The sequence below is a fragment of the Pocillopora damicornis genome, chromosome 5, assembly GCF_964200805.1.
Source record: "Pocillopora damicornis chromosome 5, jaPocDami1.2, whole genome shotgun sequence".
NCBI lineage: Eukaryota > Metazoa > Cnidaria > Anthozoa > Scleractinia > Pocilloporidae > Pocillopora > Pocillopora damicornis.
Genome location: NC_142674.1, coordinates 16439125 through 16466385, shown reverse-complemented (window position 1 = coordinate 16466385; position 27261 = coordinate 16439125). Strand labels below are relative to the sequence as shown.

General features: G+C 37.1%; 1 protein-coding gene across 1 annotated transcript; it reads right to left on the bottom strand.

Annotated features, from left to right (window-relative positions):
- Positions 1-441: 441 nt before the first annotated feature.
- On the bottom strand, positions 442-12872 carry LOC149045656 (immunoglobulin superfamily member 10-like). The gene is made up of 13 exons (XM_089205936.1): positions 12773-12872; positions 12331-12335; positions 11544-11721; positions 10891-11132; positions 10538-10796; positions 9173-9445; positions 6177-6458; positions 5595-5729; positions 5198-5225; positions 4140-4327; positions 1394-1491; positions 895-971; positions 442-490 (listed from the first exon to the last, which is right to left on the bottom strand). Exons 1-13 carry the CDS (start codon positions 12870-12872, stop codon positions 442-444), a joined length of 1914 nt encoding a protein of 637 aa, XP_089062062.1.
- Positions 12873-27261: the final 14389 nt, after the last annotated feature.

The window sequence follows — 27261 nt, the reverse complement described above, 5'->3', positions numbered from 1 at the left end:
GACCATCCATCGTAAGGAATGCCTCCTGTGGAAAAATAATGTTTTTTTCTGTTGGCCAAAAAAGCACACTTTTTTTGTTGAAATTACTTTCATTCCTCTCAGCGCGATGGAAATGATTCTTCTGTCAAAACGACAATTAATTGCTGAAATACATTTCGGTTTTACATCAGATGAAAGAGTACTGTAAAAAAAACAAATTTAAGTGTAGCGATGGATTTAAGTTTTTTCAATAATGTACTAAATACTTTCAGTTCTACTTAAACTTAAGCTTCATTTCAAGTTGTTATGTATCGTCATAATTTTATTTATCAGCGCCATTGAATGTTGCTTCTACTTCTCTATTGTACAATGCTCTTTTGTCCGCTCGGTATCACTCATCAGCTAGTAATTATGCGTGCAATTTAGGCAGGTATATTTCCTGAATATAAAGTAACAAATAAGTTAAGTACCGACAGTGAAGATTTCATACAAGACGATGCCGTAGGACCACCTGTCAAAGAAATGGAAGGATGACGATATATCTCAACTGGGTTAGAAAGATAATAATTACTCAGATACTTGGGATGTTTAAAAACATGCCATCAAGATATAAGCAACCTCCCTAGGAGAAAACGCCATATTTATTAGTTTGATTATCCACTCATCCTTTCATCCGTCTTTTTTTGTCTTAATCAGATTTTGGATAGTGGTCGTTAAACTTAATATTCATATAAAGTCTCATACTACAACTGTAACCTCAGCTGTTCCTCAGCTGTTCCTCAGCTTGACGTTTCCTAATGACACTCTAATCAATAGAACACTGAATATTCTAGTTTCTCTCGCTACGTTAAGGTGGAATCGTTAAAAATATTCACTTATGGAATGTATGTAGATAATAACCAATACAGTACGTACACATCGCTTTTGGTTGACAGCTGTTCCACATGTCCAAAGAGAATCTCGGGTGCAGTCCATTTGATTGGGATACATCCCTGGATGAGTAACCAAAATATTATAAACATCTGAATTCTAAAGAGGCTTGTATACAGCTCCTACAATAATTTGCATATACGATTAAAACCGTGATGTGAGGATTCACGATAAAGTCAACAGCAGTAGACACCTTTGTACAAATTCTATGAAAACAATTCACACACTCCTTTTGCTTTAAATTTCCTGTGTTACTTTGCCCTTCGAGTTTGTATCTTTGTTATTCAGAGAACGATATCTCTTCCGGCTTTTTTATTTCATGTGTTCACTCCCTAGGTACAATTTTTTTTTTTCAGTGAAAGCTTCGATACACTTAGAATGGCTTCCCATTAAAGGTAAATATGTTTTGCAGTAAGACTGTATAACTGAAAAGAAAGGTTTGTAAGGACAGTAATATTTTAATTCTTCACATTTTTAAACTTACCTTCTTGGCATTTCCTGGGCCGTATTTGAAATCCTGATAAGAGAGCCCAAAGTCAGTCAACTTGCAGACACGATGCTCATCAAGAAGGATGTTACGAGCTGCAAGATCGCGATGAATTATCTGAAATCGAAAACAAATAATTATATGATCTGCTAAAAGGGACTTTTATAAACTACATAAAAACAGTAAAATGTAGGTGGAAAGTTTAACATCATGCTAATGTCAGACCATTTCTCGGTGAAATAGTGACTCTAATGTGCTGGATATTTTTAGCCGTATGGAGTATTACTTTGACGATTTGCAAGTCATGCCATTTTATCACATGCAGGAACACATGCTGACCAGAGAGAGTTTGAGCACTTACCCCTCTGGATGCGAGGAAAGTCATACCATGTGCGATTTGTTTAGCAAACAGCACCATGTCATATGTTGTCAAGTGGTCGACCCCTCCGACCCCATGATGATATTGGTCGAAAACCCCCCTGGATTTTCTGAGATAACCCAGCAAGTCACCTCGCCACAGGTACTCCATGATAAGTATTGGCTGAGCTAAAAGGGAACACCTAGAAAATTATTTTACGGCAAGCAGTGCAGAAGTTCCAAAACGTGTTTGAATTGTACATGCTTTATCTAGTTATACATTAGGTTATATCTGTAATGAATCAAAGTATATACAGAGAGGGAAAGTGAAAGAAGAAAACACACAGATAGAAAATAGATGGACACATACTGCCGATAGAAATCTATAGACAGACAGACAGAAAAAAAACAGAGATGGCAGATAAATAGACAAAGACTTGCCATCGTAAGTTGAAGTTTTTATCACAATTAGCATGTAGGTTTTAGAGCTAACATCTTCCAAGTAAAATGCCCCTCATACAATGCGAAGTAAATTCATTTAAAACAGTCAAAAAATTGAAAATAACCATTGAATTAGTACACCATCTTAGCAAGGACTAAGAATACTGATAGAAGTAATTGTACCAGTGGTTGAACTCAGAGATGTCTTAATCGTTGCTGGGAATTAGCTGATTATAATCATAACAATAGCTGATTACCTCCAACTGTGACACAACCAATGAACTTAACAACATTTTCATGGCCCTCCCTTCCAAAGAGTTTTAATAACTCGATCTCTCTCAGCAGGGCCTTCCTTCCTTTCTCTCCGGAGATTGCTAGGAAACCACACAAAAATTAGATAAACAAACAAACTTTGCATGTCAAGAGAGACACAATTAATTATGTGGTAAACATCCGCATCTGGAATTGTTGTATGCTTGGTGTTATCTTACCAGCGCAAATTATAAGGCATTTGGTCTACATAAAAAAAAAAATTAGTTTCCTAAACTCCATATAATCCATACTTGCCACAAAAATGTCAGTTAGCCGTATTTTTCAATTTATTGAACATGAAATTTCCAAAATAGATTCATCCTCCTTGAAAAAAATATTTGCTAAGAAAACGCTGCGCATCTCGAGCATTGTTGTTAACTAGGTAAGCCCATTGAACCGTGCAATTGTTTACAGATAACTTACAAAAGTAGAGAGGCAATTAAGCCAAGAAATTCCATCTGTTATAATACCTAATAGTCGGTCGAACATATATTTGAGACAGTTTTTTTTAAATACATGCTCTGTTTGCGCCTTCTTGTTTCCTACAGGTCATAAATTAGATAATCCTTGCTTTTATCTTACTAAAAGCTACAATAATTCGTAAGCATTCCCAGAGTTATTATAAATTCATTTGACTCTGTAAGTTTGTTACAGTCGAACCTGTATTTAGCGGTCACGCGCGGGGATGGTTGACCGTTTAATATAGGATCCACGGAATAGGGCTACTATTGATAAAAGTTTAAAAAATGCCACTCTATGCCATCACGGACCACTTAACATACACAACCTCGCTAAAAAATATTCCTAACATTGATTTCGGGAGATAAACATGGATTAAATTTTACTTGAAAGGTTATTCTTAATTTTATTTGAGTACTTCCGCTTTAGTGACCGTTCGATAAAGTTGGGGAACATTACAAATAGGCTGTTGGGACTTAGAAAAAGGTGACCACAACCGCTTGATATAAAAAGTACTATAAGTAAAGGAGGAAAGTTTCGGGACTTTCAAAACTGACCGCTTATTACAAGGTGACCGCTTAACAGAGGTTCTACTGCATTGTGATTTTCAGCTTGTCCAGCGCAAGAAGATCATACTACCACCACTAGACTGGCAAATGGCTCCGAGTTTTTTTCCGCTAGACTCACCCTCTCAAGGTTTCTTTGAGGTCTCATGACATTATTTCCCACTAAAAGTTTCTAAGCGGGCAACTTTGCAAAATATACGACAGCGGGCAACTTTGCAAAATATACGACAGAGTGACATTTTTAGTATTGTAGTATTTTCCGCTTTTATACACTTGAATGCAATTTAATCGATAAATTTTCATTTCTCTCCACAGCTTCTTATACTCCAAATGATATCCGTGTTCTGTTCTATTTTAGTAGCGTTGTATGACAAAAGATTTAACAACTGGTCCCCTCGGGAACCATCCGCTAACAATTAATTTGACATGCCAGCTGATAAATCATTTGAACAGCGCATAGTTTTTAAGCTATCCATGTTATGTATTAGGTAGGTTAATAAAGCATGTTCTAAGAGAAATACTCTTTATTGAGATAAATTACTCAAAAAATTAATAAAGGATAGTTCAATCAAGCTTTATATGAAAGAAAGATCTGAAAAAGTACTTACGTAGGTAGCATTTCGCAGCAACTGTGCGATTTCCAGGTCTGCCACGGGAACGACCCAGTAGCGCTCGCCACACTGAACCGAATGCCCCTTTGCCAATATGCTCGCGAAGGATCAGGCGGTCAACTGCAATCTCCCATCCGTCTGTGTTTGCGTTCAGCTGATCCATCTCAACTTCATCTTCCCCTTCACTGAATAATTGCAGATGAAAACAGGACTTTAACTATCTGTGTTACCTATCTATCTTTTCCTTCTTTGAATCTGGTTTAACATAACGTGGTAAAGATATCCTCTATATCTTCAATTTAAATTTTTTTTTCTTTTCATTTCATTTCCGGGTGCTTCAGAAAATTATCACTTGCCAATGAAAAATTATTGAAATAGGTGAAATTTGGATGCTAATTTACTGAACCCGTTTTTTCGACGCATCGACCCAGGGAGGAGATTTTATTGAAAAAAAAAAGAAAAAGATTGAATAAACCTCGCTTGAAGATAATCTAGCGCCGACTGTGTTTTTCGGCATTTTACGTCATATAAATATCGTGCCTCCTACGCGAGAAATGAAATACTAACCAAAACCATCCGAAGTATTGTCTACAATCGATATATCGAGTGGTATTTTAAATCGTTCTACAAGACTCCGAGTGTGTTTCAACTGTAGTTTCCGTAACAAAGAGTGACGAAGGGTCAAAGCTTATCTTCTTCTTTACAAGTATGCCACCCACAACCCAGCATACTGGTAACAACAACAAAAAATACTAAACAAGGTGTCAAAACAAGTGAAGGACGGAGGAATTCAAAACAGAAAGAACGTCGGGAAATAGTTGACTGCCATTTGATAAGAACTGCTTCGAAATCTGCTGCTGCTTCGAAAGGAAAATCTTTTATTTTGGCCCATGTGCTCTTGATTGTGAATATAATCGGTCCAAACTGAAAAAGAGACTTATTTTCTCAACAGTGGCGCTTATCGCTACTCACCTGAGACTTATTCAAGAGTTAGAAACTTCGAATACAACTACACGTTCAAACAATGAGCATTAAAAAAAAGACAATTTACTTACTTCAGCCTAGGTGGCACCTCAGGTGGGGCTATCATCAAAAGATATGTGGAAAGAGATGAAAGAAATCGTTTAGTTATGAGTAAGAATGACATTATTAACTAAGTTGAAGCTTGCGACTCAGAAACCACGTGTGACTTATATTTGACTCTGTAGTCAAACAACGAGAGAAGGAATAAGGTGGGTTATCATGGTGATTAGTTTCATATAATTTGCAACATTTTTGTAATTTGATTAGTGATGGGCTTTGCCGGGACTGTAGAGGGACCTTCAAAATCAGTGCTGAAAATGCAGAATATGACCTTCTTAAAATAGCTCCTTCGTGCTCCAAGACACTGACGTATTAAAAGCCACAATCTGCCATATGAAGACATTTTATTTTCGTATGGTAACATTTTACCTGTAGCACGGCGTTTTTTAATGTATGAAATGAACGCCAGTAGAAAAACGACAGCAGCCAAAGGTCCCGCAATGTAGTACCACTCCAGTGAGCTGCTGGAGGAAGATGAACTGTTGGAAGGAGCCTCTGAATTTCCTGAAACACAATAATAGAAGAAGCTTTATAGGAAAGTAATTTGCTGGTCGGCAAAAAAATTGATATCACCAACTATCCAGATAGAGAGCTAACTTTTTTTTGTTCCAACAATTTACGTTGTTCATTGCTTGCGTTGGGTGACGGGGAATAACTCATGGAAAAACAGACGCAGATGTGTTAAGTTACAAAAAACAGGCAGATAGACAGAGTAAGATTGGTGAAAGAATTATAGAATATGTATAACATGCTGCTACTGTTTGAAACTCGTTTTGAAACAGTTTTTTAAATTTCTTTCAAATTTAATTCACTTCAAATTTCTAGTTCCCAGAAGACCAAAAAACCACTGGAAAAGCTTGTGAGGAACATAAGAGGTGGACGTGTATTTTTATAATAATGACCTTACATAGTTGATTACTGAAATTATATGTGGTTCCTTAAACAGCTTACTTTTGACATTTACTGTCACAACAGAGCGAGCCACAGTTCCTGGCTTGTTACGTGCTTCACAAGAATATTCACCTCTGTCCTCTTCCACAACCTCAGTAATATCAAGTTTACTATTTTCCTCATCTAATCGTGTCTCTATAACTGCTTTTTCTGTTATTAGGTCTCCATCTTTTTTCCACATAATGCTGATTGTTTCTTCGTTGACTATGCAGATCAATTTGAGGGTATCTCCTTTTGTGAGTGTTATGTATTTCTCTGGAAAAACTAGAGCAGAGGCTTTTCCTGCGTTGAAAAAGGGGCAATTCATTAGTATGCTGGTTTCTCATTAAAACTACAACTGCATTATAAACACACCAAAAAACAAACACAAACATTGAAACGTTACGAATCAAATGTGGCCTTCTGCATAATGCCTCGAATATGTTGCTTTCGATGAAAAAAAAAAAAAGAAAAGTATTTCCTTGTGAGTTTCGTAAGGTTTTCGTAAGATTTTCAGAACAAGCTTGAAACCGTTATGTTTTAAATTTCCTGATTACTGTTTTAACCGCCCCAGATCCTCCGCTGAACTTCTAAATTAAGGTCTCGGTAATGTTCCATCTTCTCTTGTTCTTTCTTCTGCACCCTTGTGTCAAATGGACACAACAAGTGAGTCATGCAACACGAAGTTTTTTCTTTTCCAGCACTGCGGTAGCGGGTCTGATTTCAAGTAGATGATCGTCCGTTTAAATTCTAAAGTACTACAACAACTTCATTAGGTGGTTTTCTATCACATCCTGAGGAGAGTGGACTTACTACATTTTCTCGAGTGGACTTACAACATTTTTTCAAGCTGACACTGTTAAATTTCCATTGAAAAATTGTGGATATCATAGACGGAACTAGAACCAAGAGCTGTTATGACAATTCCATCGACAGAGAATACTTCATGGAAAGTCTGTCCGTATGGTATTTTACGCGCGAGTTGGTAGTATCGGAAATCGAACAGGTGTGCGCAGCGAACCAATGAGATTTCTTGTACAAACCGACTCGCTGTTATCTCTTTTGTGTTTTTGCTCTGTATGCTTTCTATTCCGCATAATTCTCCACAGAGGTTCCTCAGTCATCTTTTGTAAGTAATTTGATTTAATAAACAGTCCTGAAAGCCGATTTTTATAATGTTACGAACGGAAACTATGCCGGTGAAGGATTAATAGAGAATAATACATAGGCGCGCGTAGGTATGGAATTTCTCTTAGAGTGTGTACTCGATAGCTCACGAGTGAGCGCAGCGAATGAGTGAGATGTCGAGCTGAACACGAGAAGAGAAATTCCATATCTATAAGCACCCATGTATTATTTTTTTTATCATATAAACACAATAGCCCTTTACTGAGAAGAAAAGCCGGCTTCATTTATAAATGAATATAAATTAATCGACAATCCCTGAATAACAATCGTAGAGTGCGTTGGCGCTAACTCCCAAGATGGAAAAATGCGTTGAATCACGATTACAAAAACAATAATGCCCGTAATTTTCAATTAAAAAAATTCTCATTTATTGACTTTGTCCTTACCGACAGAAGAAGTCTTTCAGGTAAACGGCCAAAATCGGCTAGTAGAAAATCTTCCAGTTGTCGATTTTCATTCTCAGCCGAGAGAAATGCTAACACTAAAGCCACTGAATAGGAAACTTTCGGTTTTTCTTTTAGTATATTGGTTTTCTTTGCCTTTTAGGAAAGTTTGAACTTTACTGTCTGTTAGCGATACGGATTTTTTAGTGTTTTAGCTGCCGTAATTCGAGAAAGCTCCGACAAACAAGTTGTATCGAGAATCGTGAACGCTTTGCCATTCATTCATCAACCTGACCGAGTGGCGCCAAAGGCGAGTGACGTATCAGCAGCCGATTGGCTATATCAACACGTATTTTTTCACGTGTGTTGTTTCGGTTTTTCTCTGAGCCGGAAATCCCAATATAACACCGCAGTTTATGTGATAAATAAGAATAACATACGCTTCACGGGTGAAAAAGCACGATACGCAGTTCCTCCCGCGTAAAAAAAAGCGATATGCGCCATTTGATTGACTCTCGGCTTCTTGGACCAGCTTGAGAAAAAATTTTATTTCATGCGTTTTCAGCTTGTAAATCCCTAAATCTTAACTCTGTAATATCTTCCATCCTCATTGGCTGAGCCACATTACGTGTTACAAAGCCATAAATCAACTTTTTGGAGAGATCTTATAGAATTGAGGGTGCGAGGGAATTCTTTCGAATGCTTAATCGCTATTCGACCTCCGATTTCGGTCACGGATACAAGCGTATTCGCTTTAAGTAGTTTCCTCTGTTTTAGTCTTGTTGTTCAATGTAGAGATTACAATTGTGTGTCGTGTGTAACTTCGACTTTTGCGTCTCGCTTCCTTTTTGCTTTCTTCCGAGATTCTGGATCTCTCCGTCTCGGAATTCTCTTCTTCAGATTTTTCTAGCTTGAAAGTACGTTGCACATCGTCAAGTATTTCGAATCAATCAACTCTCTATAGCGCCATCACCTGTCCTTTTTCCTTGGCGTTTCTTTCCTACTCAGATCTACGTAGTTCTTTGCGTTTGGAATCATAAAGATCCAAGGACATTAGTATTAAGCATTGGTATCACCCGTTTTTTTAAGGTCAGGCCCCGGTCGATCGAAGGGTAGATAACACTATCCACAAGATAAAACTCTATCTGGTGGATAACGCTTTATGTTTTACTCTCACTCATTCACCGAATAAATGTTTAACCGTTATCTGCCATTTATACAACTGAGCCGAGTTTGCCTAAATTCTCTTCGCGCTATTCCTTTTCTCCGTCACTATTGCCCATGGACTTACAAGTTCATTTTTCTGTCTTAATTTCTTCTCTCCCTATTTCTCTTCTTCATCTTCAACATCATCATTGTCATTATCAACGTCATCATCGTCGTCGTCGTCATCATCATCATCATCATCATCATCATCGTCATCAATATCATTATAACTGAACTTACCATAAACACGCAGAGTTGCTGAGGAACTGGTTTTGTTTGCTTTGTTCTTTGCTGTACACCTGTAAGTCCCACTCATCCCTTTCGTAACACTTGGCGAAACTAGGAATGATTCTTCTTCGTGATCGGTTTGATTGAAACCAGATGGCAGGTCACCATCATTAAAAGTCCAGACGAAGGTTGGTGTTGGAATACCTGAGGCTACGCAATTAAGGTTTACAGGGTATCCTTCGGTAAGAAATTGGCTTTTGGGAGGCTCAATGATCTGGGGAGAGACTTGAAGTAAAAAGATCACCAAGCTAAACAAAGGGTCGCATTTTCCATTTTAAGCCCCTCTCCCCCTTCCCTTATCCAACCCTAAATTAACTAGTTTCAAAATAAAAGAAAACTACGTTATTGCCAAGTCTATTTTTAATCCAAGGTTATTTTGAAATTAGTTTTCTTCACTTTTGATATAGGAAGGTATAAGTCAGCCCAATGTGACATCAAAACATTTTTTATTTCCTTAAAAGATTTCCTATCTTAGCAACAGCCCAGGAGGTAACAATTTAGTTACCTATTTATTAATTTCTTCGTCATTTTCTTACTGGTTGTTAGGTGTAATATCAACACCCCGGGCTACCATGTTCAAGAGTACCAGTTTCTCTAAGTTCAAACTACACATTTACTTTGAAGAAGAGCCAAATAGTAATGGTTAAAAGGTTTGCATTCCATGAAAAGATTACGTTAAATCTGTCATTTTAAACGCTCAGATCGTCCGTTGTAGCAGGAGTACAAGTTCATAACGACGTAACAGCGGGATTATTTTCATGTATTTCTTTGCAGTTTTGGTCGCCGAATTTTCAAATTTCAACTCAATGAAAAGTTTACATGGATGTTTCGCTTTCCAACTTCAGTAATAAATACTTAAATAATAATGCACTGATAGCCACTTTGACATTTTTGCACTTCTAAAATGGTATATGAATCGTGACTTGTCAGTCATTGGTATTTAAGAAGCAGAAAAAAAGGTAATTAAAAAATTTAAACGGACTTTTATAATAAATGCCGTGACAAAATATGGTGATATCTATAAAGTCAAAATTGCGACGTTCCAAAAGGCAATTAGTTTAAACTGCCCAAAAATTAATTACATGTGTCTGATCACGAAATTCATTTACATTTGGTGTGTAAGTTGGCATGTTCTCGCCCTTTAAATGTTATCATCAATTGAGTACTTTTTTATTATTTTTAGTCAATTTGAAATTTTTATGGTTTCAAGTCCTTAAATTTGATTTGGTATCATGGAAACGATTTTATCCTCATCTAACCAAAGATCTAAATTGATTATCGACTCCAGTTCTTTCTATGTGTAAATGAGAACCGTACCTCCCGCCACTTGGATCCAGAAAGTTGAGTTTTTGCTTCCTTCGCTGTTATTGGCGCTGCAGGTGTATGAACCAGAGTCTTTCAATCTCGCTTGGCGAATCGTGAGAGTGTTGTTGTTACCGCGATTCACCCCATCCTTAGTCCACAGTATCTCAGGTGTAGGGAAACCGCTCAGAGAGCAAATGAACTTAAGAGACAAGTTATAGGCAACCGACTGATTCTTGAGCTCAGTATTAATTTCAGGAGGACCTGGACATAGAATTCAAAAGTACAATTAAAAAAAGGTGAAAGTACGAAAAAAAACTAAAAAATGAGAATAGAAACTGAAATAAAAAAAGTAAGTCAACATTCACCTGTGACTTTAATATGAAAAGCTGCTTCATTTTTCCCTTCACTGTTTTTAGCGTTGCATTTGTATTGACCACTTCGCCATAAGTCACTCGATTAGTCGTGAGCATGTTCCTGGTATCAAGTAACTTTCCATCTTTTGTCCAGTTCACGTCTGGTTTAGGAAAACCCCTCACGACGCATTGAATTTGAAGTGTTGAATGTAATTTGACAGACATCTCTCGCCGAGAATTTATTTCAGGAGAACCTTTTTAATTTTGAAAAGGAAGATAATGATTTATATAAAACTTGATCCCCATCCCCTCCCCCTCTACTTCTTTTTAACCGTCGTCCACAATCTTAGTGCAACTGTCCTTCTCTCCTCAGCTCTCCCCTGCCGTAAAAATCAAAGCTTGCAAACATGATTTTGTTACCGAGATTCACCCCATCCTTAGTCCAGAGTATCTCAGGTGTAGGGAAACTGCTTAGACAACAAATGAACTGAAGCGACGAGTTATATATAACCGACTGATTCTTGAGCTCAGTATTAATTTCAGGAGGAACTGGGCATAGAGTTCATAAGTACAATTCAAAAAAGGTGAAAGTACAAAAAAAAAGAAAAAAAACGTCAGAAAATAAGAAGAGCAACTGAAGGAAACAAAATTAAGTCAACATTTACCTCTGACTGTAATATGAAAAGCTGCTTCATTTCTCCCTTCACTGTTTTTAGCGCTGCATTTGTATTGACCAGCATCGCCATAAGTCACTCGATTAGCCGTGAGCATGTTCCTGGTATCAAGTAACTTTCCATCTTTTGTCCAGTTCACCTCTGGTTTAGGAAAGCCCTTCACGAAGCACTGAATTTGAAGTGTTGAATGTAATTTGACAGACTTCTCTCGCTGAGAATTTATTTCAGGAGGACCTTTTTAATTTTGAAAAAGAAAATAATGATTTATATAAAACTTGATCCCCATCCCCTTCCCCTTCTACTTCTTTTTAACCGTCGTTCACAATCTTAGTGCAACTTTCTTTCTCTCCCCAACTCTCCCCTGCCCTTAAAATCAAAGTTTGCAACCATGATTTTCACCAAGGAAAAATACTCAGCTCCCGCTTGCGAAAATCACGCCTGTGCTACATGACACTGTAATGATCTTTCTTTTTCTACTAAGGAAAAATTGCCTCTGTTTTTTTGTGACAAAATGTAAATCTAGCATCTAATCGGTAGTAATGAAACTCCTGCAGAAAAAATAAAATCTTTTTAATTCAGTGCGAGCCATTTTTTTTCTTTTTATAAAGAAAAAGGGGGTAAGTTTCCAAAATATCTCGGGTCTTATCAACTAAATTGAAAATGTAAAATGGCCACCGTAAAGATTTTCTAAGCTAACGTTTCGACCGTTAGCGCTTCGTCAGCGCTAAACCTCGAAACGTCAGCTTTGATAATTTTTACGGTGGCCAATCTAAATTACCAACTCTGTTGATAAAACCGAAGTATATTAAACAAAGAGTTTGACGTTTAATAAAACGACGGTTGAAGGATATCTGTGCAGTATTTTCCAACAAATGAATATTTTACTTTCTCCTCATATATAAAACCACTTACATTTACAAGGTCGTGATTCACGAGTTCTTGAGCAGTTAAATTCTGGAAGTAAGGATATCAAGATAATCTTTTAAAAGTAATAAACGGTTGGAGATTAAGTCATCTTATTTCTAGTAAAGAAAACATCCATTGGCAGTAACCGCTGAAGGTTCCTTCCTAATTATAAATGCAATATATACACAAGAATTAACCCAATTGAATAAAAACTTATAAATGCTGTATAGTTTTGGAAGTTGTAAAACAATGGCGAAAACCCGCCATTACACTTTCGAGTCACAAATTCTTAAACACTCCCTCTTGTCACTTACCGACTCTTCGCCGGTACTGACCGCACTCTTTACAGCCGCCACTCCAAGATGACCACGCCATACAACCTTTGAAAACAGCAAATTGTGCGCAAAGAGTCATGTCATGTTATCACTCTACCTATGCTCTTTACTCATAAAGGATACCAAAATACGTAATTGTTATCGTCGATATCCCCAGTTTCTAATTTCCGGGGAGACTTCGAAGTAACATCTCCAAGTAAAAAAGATTGATGGCTTAAAGCTTATAAATCACCTAACTTACAATTCCCTATTTATACGCATCATTGGTGTTCTCTCAACACCTGTCAGGGATTTATCATGTTATAAGCCAAGGAGAGTGACATTGTTTTTTATTGCTCAAATGGATGACTGTGCAAAAATGTTAAAAGAAACAAACTAAGATTTTAACGTTTTAAATTTTTAATTTTCAACTTTACTGTAAAAGTTCCATCAGTATATGGCAGGGGCCTGAAACGTTGAAATTCAATTGTTGCAACAATTAAAAGTTTTATTTCTATGTAACATCTTTGTCCACACATCCACTGATCCACAGAGAAGAGTATCCTGTCTGAATCCCTCTATTGGGATCGATTCGTTTGTTCATCCATCTTTATTGACCTTTTATCCTGCCTACTGATACATGATAGTTCAAGCATGGCTACTTACAATCTGTTATACCAGTTAGGATGAGGATGTTAGGTGAACATGAAAAAAAAGATTCACATTTGATGAGTAAATTAGTGGCTTAATATGGCCTTGGATTACTTGACTAACTTATCATAAGCTTAAAAAACAAACTGAACTCGTCGCACTCACCCGCTTTTGAATCCGAAAAGAACGCCGTGAAAGAGAAAAACAAATTTGAAAAAGATGTTAATCCATTTACCTATTCATTTATTTATTTGAACCAACCTGTTTGTTTGGTACGTCAATATTTTATATTGAATTCGATAATTATGCAACAGAATTTGTTAAATGGTTAAGAATATATGAAAGTCATATATTTGATAAATTACTGCGAGGATCACTTTCATTCACAAGAATTTGTTAAATCAAACAAACAATCAGCCAATTATGACTGATAACTGATGATAATTATACAAATATCGTTTATTACAGAACTTAGCTACTGATTTTATACTTATACCGTTCACATCAGTAAAATCGTTTGGATAGAAACATTATAACATTAACAGCTATCACTAACAGTCATTGATACACACGCAGATAATTCTTTGGTATTTACGATTGCAGTTTCCTGATCAGTAATCAGCCGGTGCAGAGAGTCAATAGTGTATATTGAGGCACAGGAGAGTTCTTTATTTATAGGAACGGATGATATTGATAGTTACCTTCCTCTTTGGCTAGACAGAAGAGATGAGATAAGGAAGGAGGAGCAGTTAATGATCTTAATAACATAGCTAAAGTTATGATATAACAATTCATCGTAAAATTCTAACCTACTTTTAGGAAAGGAATTAGGTACCAGTACTTTCTCAACACATGAAAAGCGAGCATTAGCGCCTAAATTTACATTTCCCAGAGAAGGATGTGATGTTGAAAAAAGATTCTCTAGAAACTTAAGAGAAAATTGTTAAGGATGGTTTGCATGTCTAAATTTCTGTTTAACCTCGTTCACGCCGGTTTCGGGGTAGGGGTTTGACTGATTTTATGCGTGGTATGACCAACCCTTGAATTACTTGTGTTTAACTTTGTTTTACTTCTGTTCTGCGTTTGTCAGGCCTTATAATGATCCTATGGTGGACACCGTGAACTTTTTTGTTTACGGTCTTGGACGAGATTCAGTCACTATCAGGAAGTAGAGAAAGTTAGCATTGCTGAATCGAATGTCCCTTGTCAGCTGTCACCAGCAGATCACAGGATGAGGGGCCAGTTATGCAAGTCTTTACCAATAAAAATGTACCGAAAGCACGAGTTGAGCTCAAAATTCAAAACAAAGCATAAAAGTAGACTTCAAACACACTGCAAATTTGATTTCACATGATCTCGTGCGTTTTCCGGTCCTGGATGCCAAATCTTTGCTTTGAATATGAGATTCTTGAGGCTCCAATGATTTTTCGTTGTTCTGATTCGCTGTGGTGATAACCTAGCTTTGTTTTTACAACACTTATTAATCAACATATACTCCGAAAAGAGTAAACAATTCATACGTGGTCCGGTTGTAAATAGGATCTTAGGTACCAAAGGAAAATTTAATTGTCTTGAGCATGATTATCAAGAATAAGAATTGCGCGAGATAAACTAAATTCAACTTACCAGCTGAGTGATCGCAGAAGTGGCATGTAAATAAAAGTTATTACAAAAATAAAATTAAAACGTGCGTCTGTTGCTCAAAACATTCATTTGTTTATTGAGAAATATGCTATGCACTTTTTCTTTCGTTTATCACCTGTACTTTAGTTAAATATGTTAACGTAAACGTACTGTAAAAGTGCCATGCAAATAGATATGCTTTAAATCACAGCGAAACATGTACTTACGTCCTAGTCGTTTTTCACAGTTGCCAAGGCCAAGGAATAAGAAAAAAAATACATCAAGAACAGAAAAATTAATAAAATGAAAGTAATTAACTGCTAAGAGAGTTGATATTCATTAATCAGTCTGCTAAGACCTCTGCTCAACAAATAATTCTGATATGAAACCATTTTCATGATTATGACTTTAATTCTCATAATTAGTTTCAAGTAACTAACACCTCAATTTTACAGTCTACCACAGACGACATTAAATCTTTTCGTAAACTGAGCCACTGAATCAAAATCTGATCCTTATCTACTTATGGTTCACACTGAATATATATTTTCACATGAGCCTAGTTCAAGACGACGTCAACAAGTTTCCAACCATAAGTTAGGAAGCAAGGCGAATATCAGAATGCCATGTTTATTGATGATCATAATTTCTCATCCATAATAATATCAATAAAACGAAATTGTAGCTTTCATTATTACAAAAGTAAGCGAAAGTGACACAAATATGTTACATGACTGTTACTGCAGTAGTGAAAAGACATGTGAAATCCGCCAAATAACTATAAAAAGAAGACATACTTACGATCTATTTGCCCGTAAAGGTAGGAAATAGGAGAAAGAGATATGTTAGTTAGTGATGCACATTTGTTATTGTCTACATTGTTCTTCAGTTTGGTATCGTCAAGTAAAAGTGTCTTGTTAATGGAACAGCCAGTAGTATGACTACGCATCCTATTACACTAGCCACAACTGTTGGGTATTTCAAATGGTTACCATGTTGGCAGTCAATGGTGAAGTCTGACCAGATAAGAGTCTTTAACATGCTGTCGGCCACCAATAGTAAAAAGGACATTTTGGCAAAGTATAACTCTTGGCCGCAATCAAAAATATTGACTTGGGCGAAAACTATACCAGTTCATTGTAAGTAAACCTTTTTCTTTTACAAATCTACTCTTTCGCAAAAATTATGATAACTCTGAAGAGAGTCTAATGCATGATGACTGATGATTCCGCGAATAGTACCTGGTTTGTTAGAAATGTAAAAATGAATGAGGAAAAGTAAAGAAAAAGCTACTTACGACCTGTTATGTCAATGAGACGTTGGTGAACCCGATGGAAAAGAAGAGAAAATGAATCAATTGAAATTGGCTATCAGTTTAAAGCCGTTGTGAGATACTTTGTACTAATTGACTGAGTGGGAGGGCCGGAAGGGAAAGTATTTGGTTCAAGGTCATAACGTACGGACCGAGCACAGCACAGAGGTCCGAGTGCCATGACCGAAAGCCAAATATTTCCCATCCAGCCCGACCTAACTCAGTCATTACGTATTTTATCGTATGACTTTTCAGTGTGGAAAATTTCGATTTTTTTTTTCGTAAATACTACGCGATAGACTGGCGCGCGCGGAATAACCACAAAAACGAATGTACATTTCCTTTCTTTTTTCGAGTTAGAACAGGAAACTCACATTTCATCGAAAAAAGTGGCATTTGTTTCCATTTGTACTCTCTGCTGTCACTCATTTTTGGCCACAAAAGCGGACAATGTTTTTAATTTAATACTTTTTGCTCAAGTGCACTAGGGCCGGGCGGTTTTTTCCGGATCGGTAGCCCGTTTCTCGGGGTTTTAGTAACTTAACAGGCCCGTAAAGCTGTTCTGCTTTCCTTCAAGATGGTTTCAAATGCCTTAAAGATTCTACAATAAAAGTATTAGCTAAAGAAACAAAATGGACTACTAAGGTTGCCAGGCTTCTTCTCTCTTCCTAAAACTTTGATTTTAAAGTACTGCCTCGAGCCCGTTAAGTTACCCGGCATATCGACAAACGGGCGCCGGCTCACGCTAACCCGTCCGGCCCTACACATGTCAGCTTTTCTATGGAATCGCGCGAGCAGGACCAGACGGGCCATATGATAAAATCGATTAATGCGAATTAATTTATGTCTTTGAGCATATTTTCAGACATCAAGAGAGTATAATATCTTGCAGACACAAGAGGTTATAGGCTGGATGCAAGAGATAGTAATTAGACATAGTTTGACGCTACTCTGGTTTGTAGATTTAATGAATGTAACCAAAGAAGTTAGGATTCATAGACCCAACGTTTCGACACTCCTGTCTAGTGCCTTCATCATGGGTGATCTAAACGCTGCAACAAGAGGTCCTTTTATATGATCACTAATTAGCGGCCTTTTTTCTGACGAGGTGTAAATAGGCGTCTGCCAACCACAGTAGCGTCAAACTATGTCTGATTGTCCACCTGGTTGCCGTGTGAACTTTAATATAGATAGTAATTAGTTTACAATCTCTTGCGGACAGTAATAAATGAACCACTTTGAGGTATGCGAAAACGATTGATGTTCTATAATAAAAATTATAAAGCGACACTGCTTTCGCTGCCAAAAAAGGAAGCAAAAGATCATAATAAATACTAACTGACTTTTAAAGGAAAAAGAACTTATGATAATGTTTCATATACCTCGCAAAGGTAAGAGAGTCAAAGCATTTTGAATTGAACAGAATAAAAAAAAAAGGGCTTCGAGAATGGTTGTTTAATTTTCACTTTTTTGACGTTTTGCTCAACAGCATGATCTAGTTATGAACTAAAATCATTTCTTACCCGCTAAATTGTCCACAAACCATGATTTTACAGAGGAAAGAGCAACATAAATAAATTGTTAGTTGAATTTAAGTGTTTCATACAAAATAATAATACTAAGGCAACAAATTGATACTTTGAAATACTTGACATGGCGTAAGAAAACAAAATTCTATAAATTGTAGAATTTTGTTTACTTTCACCGTATTGTATAACTTAGTTTATGAGTTGCTTAGAGATTCAACGTACCGAAAGGCCAATGATCGCAAAAGGAAAAAGGCAAATACCACTACACAATGAAACTTTCCTACGTGAGTGATTTTCTACTTTTCTAACTAAAAGATTGAACACACCGTGCGTAGGTTGTTTAACTCACCCTGAAGTGCTCTAAGCAAAGATATGCTAAGCAAAATATAAATTCTAGACAAGGTGAATTTTAACTGGATTTTCACATTCTAAGCGATCATCTGACTGTGAAAGTTTCTGCGCGAGCAGAATTTAACGCTCAAATTTCAAATTAAAAAAAGTCAGTAACGGCTCGAACTGCGCTTTCTTTTACTGATCACGAGAAGAAACTATGCGTCTTAGGCACCCGAAATTTCAACTCACTGAAAAGAAGATCTGAACTGATCAGAAAATGTCGCACAATTTTTTTTTCGCGAAAATTAGAGAGACAGTAAACAAACTAGAACACGTATTACAATTAGTCAATGAAACTCAATTAGCGGTAACGAACAGGCAGAGAGCAAATTTGGCACTACATTTAACTTATTAATTAGATTGAATATAAATATAGATATTCAACTTGACTCAAGCAATTCCAATCCTGTAGAAAACATTATCTTAATTAATAGCTACTTAGAAGGAATGAAAAATGTTACTTACTGTCTAATTTCCCAAATTTGGGTCAATGCGCAAGATTCAAAGGAAAATACAGAAAGAAAGAAAAGGAAGTAAGTACGCTAGAGTACAAACGCAATTTGATGAATACCTATAATCATTAAATACAACCCCCAAAAAAGGAAATTTTAATCTTCAATCTTCAGTTTTGTGAAGTAAATTGCATGATAGCAATCAAAACTTATAGTTTTTTCGCATAACGTTTAACACTATCTGTGCTATTCTGAGAGCAACAAAGTAAACACAACTTGAATTGTTTCTTAATGTAACGTATGGTAAAAACCTTGAAATATTTACTCTTCTCAAAATACAATTACTCGAATCGACATGTTAGTAGCAATTTTATTTAGTCAGTAACAATCATTATCCTAATAACTATTAAGTGCCGCTCTCCCAAAGAACGGTCCTCTCGACTTCCCGTCGGGAAAAAGTTTTCTTTTATTTTTTGCCCATGGAAAGGGTTTAGGACACATGTCTAAAAAATAAGTTAGTTGTTCTCCAATTCTCTTTTTCTGGGACGCCAGAAGCCAAAAATGATTTTTGGCTAGTACACCCTGTGGACAGCGATCGAAAGTGTCAATTTCACAGATTTTGTCCAGCGTGCAGCGACTGCAATAATATAGCTCACGCAATTCTATCTTGCTACAAGTTACAAGGTGCCTTTAATCAGTTCAATGAGAAAATATGGAAACTTCAGCTGAAATATTTTTCATACAAGCGTGATCAGAGGAGATCCTTCGCTTCGACCTTTATTTGCATGAAGTCACGGATTGCTTCAAACCCACGGGTATATCGGTAGCTTTCATCCACCAACATCTTGAAGCAACGCAAATCCACGTGTTTGCTCAATTGCGCTCTTGTGAATGATCGTTTGCATAATTCTGAAACTCGACCAAGATCTCCTTTTGACCGATCAAACTTCGTTTGTTTATCTTCTACCTTGAGAATTTCAAGTTTTCATAACAACTGAATGAAGAATAGATGCCGAGTTGTCCTAGAACGTTGCGTAAACGTGATCGGTCGTAAAGCTTGCGCTCTTGCGTGACTTACAAAGTAGACAAAGGTGATACGAAGGCGCCTTCGCGATAATTTTCGTTGAAATATCTGGTCATGAACTACGCACAGTGTGGAGAAGATCAAAATTAAAGCACACAGTTTGGCACTCTAGTCATTAGAGACGTATCGCGTCGCTTAAAAGGGCCCACAAACAAGTCGAAATACGTTACAGTGTTATTTACCAAAACAACACGCATACACTCTGAAAGAATTCTCGCAGTTCCTCCCGAGATTTTGCACACGGAACGCGATGAACTAGTCCTCCTTTCTAAAGATCTGTTTCCATAATTAATGATTTTACGGTGTTATGGACCACAATGGTTTTGACCAATAAACTCGACGTTTCTCTGCGACCATCAAAATCAACTGGACAAACCCAGCATGATGTATTGCGTGACGTGTCGTGCAAGTTTTCCCTTGTCAGATGACCTACATCGAGGAACCAAAATTTGATAATGTAACGAATTAGAATCAAAAGCTATTAAAATGGACTTAAGAATTTCACATTTTTTTGTGAGAATCTTATCTTTTAAAATATTTACTTGATTCATAGAAAGCAAAGACTGTTGTGGCTGCGGGTATTTCAGCAATTATTTCTATGAGTACAAGCTAAGCTTGTCTTGGTCCGGTCATTTTGGCCTCGAAACGGAAAACAAAACAGATATTTATATGTTCTAAACATGGGAACACCTGGAAAGCACTGGAAATGTAGTAAAAGTATTTTTAAGCATCCAGAGCACAATGGAAAAAGTGAGGTAGTGTAAGGAGACTGAGTGTTCAACGCCATTTGTCGTAAAAACTACCACCAGCTTTTTATTGAACTGACTAAAACTTATCAGGAAGGCTTTTACTTCCTTTTGTTGCAAAACTCGTAGATTTTAGAACTTTGAAACGAAGTACGATAAATCCTGGCAACTAGAATTTGAGTCTAATGGCAAAATATGCCGGCTGGTCTCATGAGCAGATCAAGCCTTGACGAAAAAAATTGACAGCATTGAATTTTTCAAACGGATGCAAAAATCGAGACAAAAACTTGTCATGACAATTTTTCCTTTGATTTTGTTAGGAGAATTCTGGTTTTGTCTACTTGTGTAGATAGCCCAGAGAGGCCCTTACGAATCAATTTTTAGCTCGCATTCGAGAAATTGAAAATATATTACTCGTGTGATCCTACTACAACTATAAATCCGAAAACTTCGAAAGCATCTCCAGTCAGTCTGGCTTTCTTTCACAGCCTCACATTTTCCCTTATGCTCTGGGTGCCAACAAGTACTTTAACCGCATTTCCAATATTTCCAAAAGTGTTCCGATGCGTAAAACATTTCGATAACTGTTTTATTTTTTCCATATCGGGACCAAAATGACCGGACCAAAACAAATTTAACTTGTTCTCGAGGATTTCGCTGGATAGCTGGTAGTACTTCAAATGACTCCATACGACGTCTCGGTATTCCGGGAGAGAAATCAGGACTGAAATACCCGCGGCCAAAACAATCTTTGCTTTTCATGAATCAAGTAAACATTTTAAAAGATAACATTTTCAGTAAAATGTAAAATTCTTCAGTCCATTTTAATAACCTTCGATTCCAATGCGTTACATTAACTAATTTTGGTTCCGCGATGTAAGTCATATAACAAGGGAAAACTTGCATGATCACGTCACGCAATACATTTGTAGAAAGGAGGGCTAGTTCATCGCGTATCGTGTGCAAAATCTCAGGAGAAACTGCAAGAATTTTTCCTAAGGGTATGCCTGTTGTTTTGGTAAATAACACTGTAATGTATCTCAACTTGTTTGTGGGCCCTTTTTTAAGCAACGCGATATGTCTCTAATGACTAGAGTGCCAAACTTTATTCTTTAATTTTGATCTCCTCCACACTGTGCGTAGTTCATGACCAGATATTTCAACGAAAATTGTCTCGAAGGCGCCTTCCGATCACCTTTGTCTACTTTGTAAGTCACGCAAGCGCGCAAGCGTTACGACCGATCACCTTTACGCAAAGTTGTAGGACAACTCGGCATCTATTCTCCATTCAGTTGTTATGAAAACCTGAAATCCTCAACGTAGAGGATAAACAAACGAAGTTTGAACGGTCAAAAGGAGATATTGGTCGAGTTTCAGAATTGTGCAAACGATCATTCACAGGAGTGCAATTAAGCAAACGTGGACTTGCGTTGTCTTTAAGATGTTGGTGGATGAAAGCTACAGATATACCCGTGGGTTTGTGGCAATCAGTGACCTCGTTAGTGTATAAACTACACACAGATATACCTTTTTAGCCCGATTAACGCCTGCATTTTGAGAATTCTTTCGTGCAGTTTGGTGAATTTTGATATGCAAATAAAGGTCGAAGCGAAGGATCTCCTCTGATCACGCTTGTATGTAAACGCTTTCGCTGTCCACACGGGTGTACTGGCCAAAAATCCTTTTTGGCTTGTGGCGACGCAAAAAGAGAATTGGAGAATTTCTGAACTATTTTTGAAACATGTGTCCTAAAGCCTTTTCATGGGCAAAAAGTAAAAGAACACTTTTTCCCGACGGGAAGTCGAGAGGACCACTCTTAGCGAAAGCGGCACTTAAGCAACCAAAACATTACTTTCTTTCTGATTTGTTAAATGGGGGATAATGCACCAGATTAAAACGAAAGTGAAGAAAAAATATTAAAGAAAGTAAAGGCACTAAAGTATGTATCAACCAAAAGCTACAAACTATCAATAAAACTCGATTATCAATCACGAACAGGCAGGCAAATCTCGTGCCTCGTTTCACTTGTTGAGCAGTGTCAATCTAGATATTCCACTTGTCTCGCGTGATTTAAATGTAGGAGAAACCATTTAATTTATACCAATTTACTTAGACGTTTACCATTACCTTTATCAATGACAAGATAAAACTATTAGACAACGAAAACGTTACTTACCAACTGATTTGACAAGTGGGGGCCAATGCACCAGATTAAAAGGAAAAAGAAGAAAACCAATTAAGAAACTAAACGCTTTAAGGCAAAAACTGCAATTAGTTTAGAACAAATAAAGAATTATCAAATGCAACACGAAAAAGATATATCTAACTATTTATGCGTTTTGTATCGCAAAGTGCTCTTTAAAAATCGGGGCGTGGTACCCTCAATCAAATAAATTTCGGTCCTTTAAAGCGAGGTGTACTAGTACCATATGGGAAGTATTCTTTTTTATTTCATTGGAAAGTCCCGTCGGCTACTTTGAGATCTACAAAATAGATAAAACTTATCCCTGATAAAGGTTCAAACTGTAACAGAAATGTTACATACAGCCTAATTTTTCAAAGTTGCCCAAATGAAAGGGAAAAGAAACAGAAAAAAAGTAAGGGAATTAGAAAGTGATATAAAACAAACTAAAGATAAAAAAATTGTAATAGCTATGAGTATTTGGTAACTGGGCTTCGTTTCGGCTGATTCTGTCTAAAATCATAGTCATAACTGACAAATGGGACTCCCGCCGCGCGTTCGTCCTAGTTTAATAATCACTCGTATGATTACAGACCGAATTAGAATCCACCAAATCAATTTCTGGCTTTTTCATTACAAAATGACAACAGCAGTTTGCCAAATTTTTGAGAACGTTGCTACTTAGAAAAGAAAAACCGACCACCTCAGTGACAGAGTGGGCCAATGCATCAAGACAGGAGTTGAATAACATTGAAAGAACACGATCTGATCAACAAGAAGCACAAAAGCGGAAAGCGCGGGAAATTTTCGGCCATAATGTTAGGGAGTAACAGGGCTAGCACAAGCCGTGGTTGATGAAAATGAAACTTCTTTGGATTTTACTTGAATATTTTGATTAAAAGGACATAAAAAAGGTAGGGTAGGTAGGTATAAGTCTGTACACGTGAAGACCAGGCAGGCGTGACACATGCCATCTCACCGATTTCTTTCAAACTTTCACAGTTTGTGGGGGTCACTAAGTTATTCAAGAATACAGAGTGGTTGGAACTTCCGGTTCATCCCTGGGATATAAAAGCCCCCACAATAAATCCCTGGGGTAAAAGGCTAAAACAGCTCGAAAAATGCACTTTTAACGAGTCTCTCTCGCACTAACAGAATGCGATGGATTTTAATCAACTACAAACTACAAGTAATCAATGAGACTCAATTATCAGTTACGAAAAGGCACTTGTTGAGCGGTGTCAATCTAGATATTCCACTTGTTTCGAGCAAGTTAAATATAATAGAAACCATGAACACCGATTTACTTAAACATAAACCATTATCTTTACTAATGACAAGAGAAAATTATTACACAACGAAAACGTTACTCACTCCCTGATTTGACAAGTGAGGGCCAATGCAGCAGATTAAAAAGAAAATCATAAAATACCAATCAAGAAAGTAAACACTCTAAAGCAAAAACTACAATTAGTTTATAACATAGAATTATCAAATGCAACACGAAGAAGATATATCTCACTATTTAGATTTTTTTATCAAAACGTGCTCGATAATAATTTGGAAGTGGTAGCTTCAATCAAAAAAAAGGAAAAAGAAACGAAAGATGGAAAATAAAAAAGCGAAGGAACGACTAAATTTTATTAATAAAACCCAGATATCAATAAAAAACCGGGAATTGAATTGCGTTCCTTTGAGGCGAGGTGTATTAGTACCACATGGGTATTATTCGTTCTTATTTCATTGTACTTAGTCCCATTACCATCATTTATTTCCCGGAGCTCACTGAACTCTGCCATTTTTCTTTCAAAATACAGATCTTGCAAAAGTCCATTTTGGAATGATCCTGCGGTGACTGTGGCCGCAATTAAAAAATTGGCTCCAAACTAAGCACAATAATGCGTTTCGGGGTCTATGGAACTGTTGACAAACTTTTCGATCGAGGCAGCTGTATAAACAGCTTTACAGAAACTGGAAGACGACCCCAGCCCACCCGACTTCAAGGTACTAATACCAGGTCAGATCGCGGACCTCTTGAGTCTGGAGATCTAAATACTTTCACCATAGCAGCAGTAACATTAAAAGAACACGATCTGATCGACAAGAAGCACAAAAGCGGATAGCGCGGGAAATTTTCGGCCATATCCTTAGGGAGTAACAGGGCTAGCAGAAGCCGTGGTTGACGAAAATGAAGCTTCTTTGGATTTTACTCAAAGAGTTCGATCCAAAGAACATAAAAAAGGTAGGGGGCTATATCGTTCGCGAATCATAGTGCTCTGAAAGAAAAATATGAAATGATTCCTCAGAAAGAGCTTCTATAAGTCTGTCCACGAGAAGACCAGGCAGGCGTGACACATGCCATCTCATCGATTTCTTTCAAACTTTCACAGTTGGTGAGGGTCACTAAGTTATTCAAGAATACAGAGTGGTTCAGGCTCCAGGCTCATCCCTGGGATGTTAAAGTCCCCACAATAAATCCCTGGGCTAAAATCAGCTCGAAAAATACACTTTTAACGAGTCTCTCTCACACTAACAGAATGCGATGGATTTTAATCAACTACAAACTACAAGTAATCATTGAAACTCAATTATCAGTTACGAACAGGTAGGCAAATCTTCTGCCTCGTTTCACTTGTTGAGCGTGTCAATCTAGATATTCCACATGTTATGAGCAAGGTAAATGTAATAGAAACCATGAACACCGATTTACTTAAACATTAATCATTATCTTTACTAATGACAAGAGAAAATTATTACACAACGAAAACGTTACTTACACCCTGATTTGACAAGTGAGGGCCAATGCAGCAGATTAAAAAGAAAATGATAAAAAACCAATCAAGAAAGTAAACACTCTAAAGCAAAAACTACAATTAGTTTACAACATAGAATTATGAAATGCAACACGAAGAAGATATATCTCACTATTTATGTGTTTTTTATCACAACGTGCTCGATAATAATTGGGAAGTGGTAGCTTCAATCAAATAAAAAGGAAAAAAGAAACGAAAGATAGAAAGCAAAAAAACCGAAACAACGACTAAATTTAATTAATAAAACCCAGATATCGATGAAAAGCCGGGAATTGAATTTCGGTCCTTTGTGGCGAGGTGTATTAGTGCCACATGGGAAGTATTCTTTCTTATTTCATTGTGCTTAGTCTCATTACCATTATTTATTTCCCAGGGCTCACTGAACTCTGCCATTTTCCTTTCAAAATACAGATCTTGCAAGAGTCCATCCTGCACTGATCCTGCGGTGACTGTTGCCGCAGTTATAAAAAGGCACCAAACTAAGCACAATTATGCGTTTCGGGATCTATGGAACCGTTGACCAACTTTTCAATCGAGGTAGCTGTATAAACAGCTTTACAGAAACTGGAAGACGACCCCAGCCCACCCGACTTCAAGTTACTAATAACAGGTCATATCGCGGACCTCTTGAGCCTGGAGATCTAAACACTTTCACTATAGCGGCAGTAACATTAAAAGAACACGATCTGATCGACAAGAAGCACAAAAGCGGAAAGCGCGGGAAATTTTCGGCCATATCCTTAGGGAGTAACAGGGCTAGCAGAAGCCGTGGTTGACGAAAATGAAGCTTCTTTGGATTTTACTCAAAGAGTTCGATCCAAAGAACATGAAAAAAGGTATGGGGCTATATAGTTCGCGAATCATAGTGCTCTGAAAGAAAAATATGAAATGATTCCTCAGAAAAAGCTTCTATAAGTCTGTCCGCGTGAAGACCAGGCAGGCGTGACACATGCCATCTCACCGTTTTCTTTCAAACTCTCACAGTTTGTGAGGGTCACTAAGTTATTCAAGAATACAGAGTGGTTCGGGCTCCAGGCTCATCCCTGGGATGTAAAAGTTCCCACAATAAATCCCTGGGGTAAAAGGTTAAAATCAGCTCGAAAAATGCACTTTTAACGAGTCTCTCTCACACTAACAGAATGCGATGGATTTTAATCAACTACAAACTACAAGTAATCAATGAAACTCAATTATCAGTTACGAACAGGTAGGCAAATCTTCTGCCTCGTTTCACTTGTTGAGCGTGTCAATCTAGATATTCCACTTGTTACGAGCAAGGTAAATGTAATAGAAACCATGAACACCGATTTACTTAAACATTAACCATTATCTTTACTAATGACAAGAGAAAATTATTTCACAACGAAAACGTTACTTACACCCTGATTTGATGAGTGAGGGCCAATGCAGCAGATTAAAAAAAAATCATAAAAAACCAATCAAGAAAGTAAACACTCTAAAGCAAAAACTACAATTAGTTTACAAAATAGAATTATCAAATGCAACACGATACTGGAAGACGACCCTAGCCTGCCCGACTTCATGACACTAGGATCAGGTCAGATCGCGGACTTCTTGAGCCTAGAGATCTAAATACCTTTACTAAAGCAGATCGATTCACTAACAGATAGTCGCAGTGACAGCATCGAGAGGAAAAATAAACAATAGTTGTTCATCTAAACGGTGCTTTCACTCCGATGACAA

Bases quoted from the DNA above. Each gene is read 5' to 3' on its own strand.
- LOC149045656 (XM_089205936.1), bottom strand. From the start codon at position 12,872: ATGACTCTTTGCGCACAATTTGCTGTTTTCAAAGGTTGTATGGCGTGG. The intron at 10,797-10,890 runs GTGAATGTTGAC...TACTTTTGAATT, and splicing joins TTTTCATATTAAAGTCACAG to CTATGTCCAGGTCCTCCTGA. The intron at 491-894 runs GTACGTACTGTA...TTTCTTTGACAG, and splicing joins CTGTCAACCAAAAGCGATGT to GTGGTCCTACGGCATCGTCT.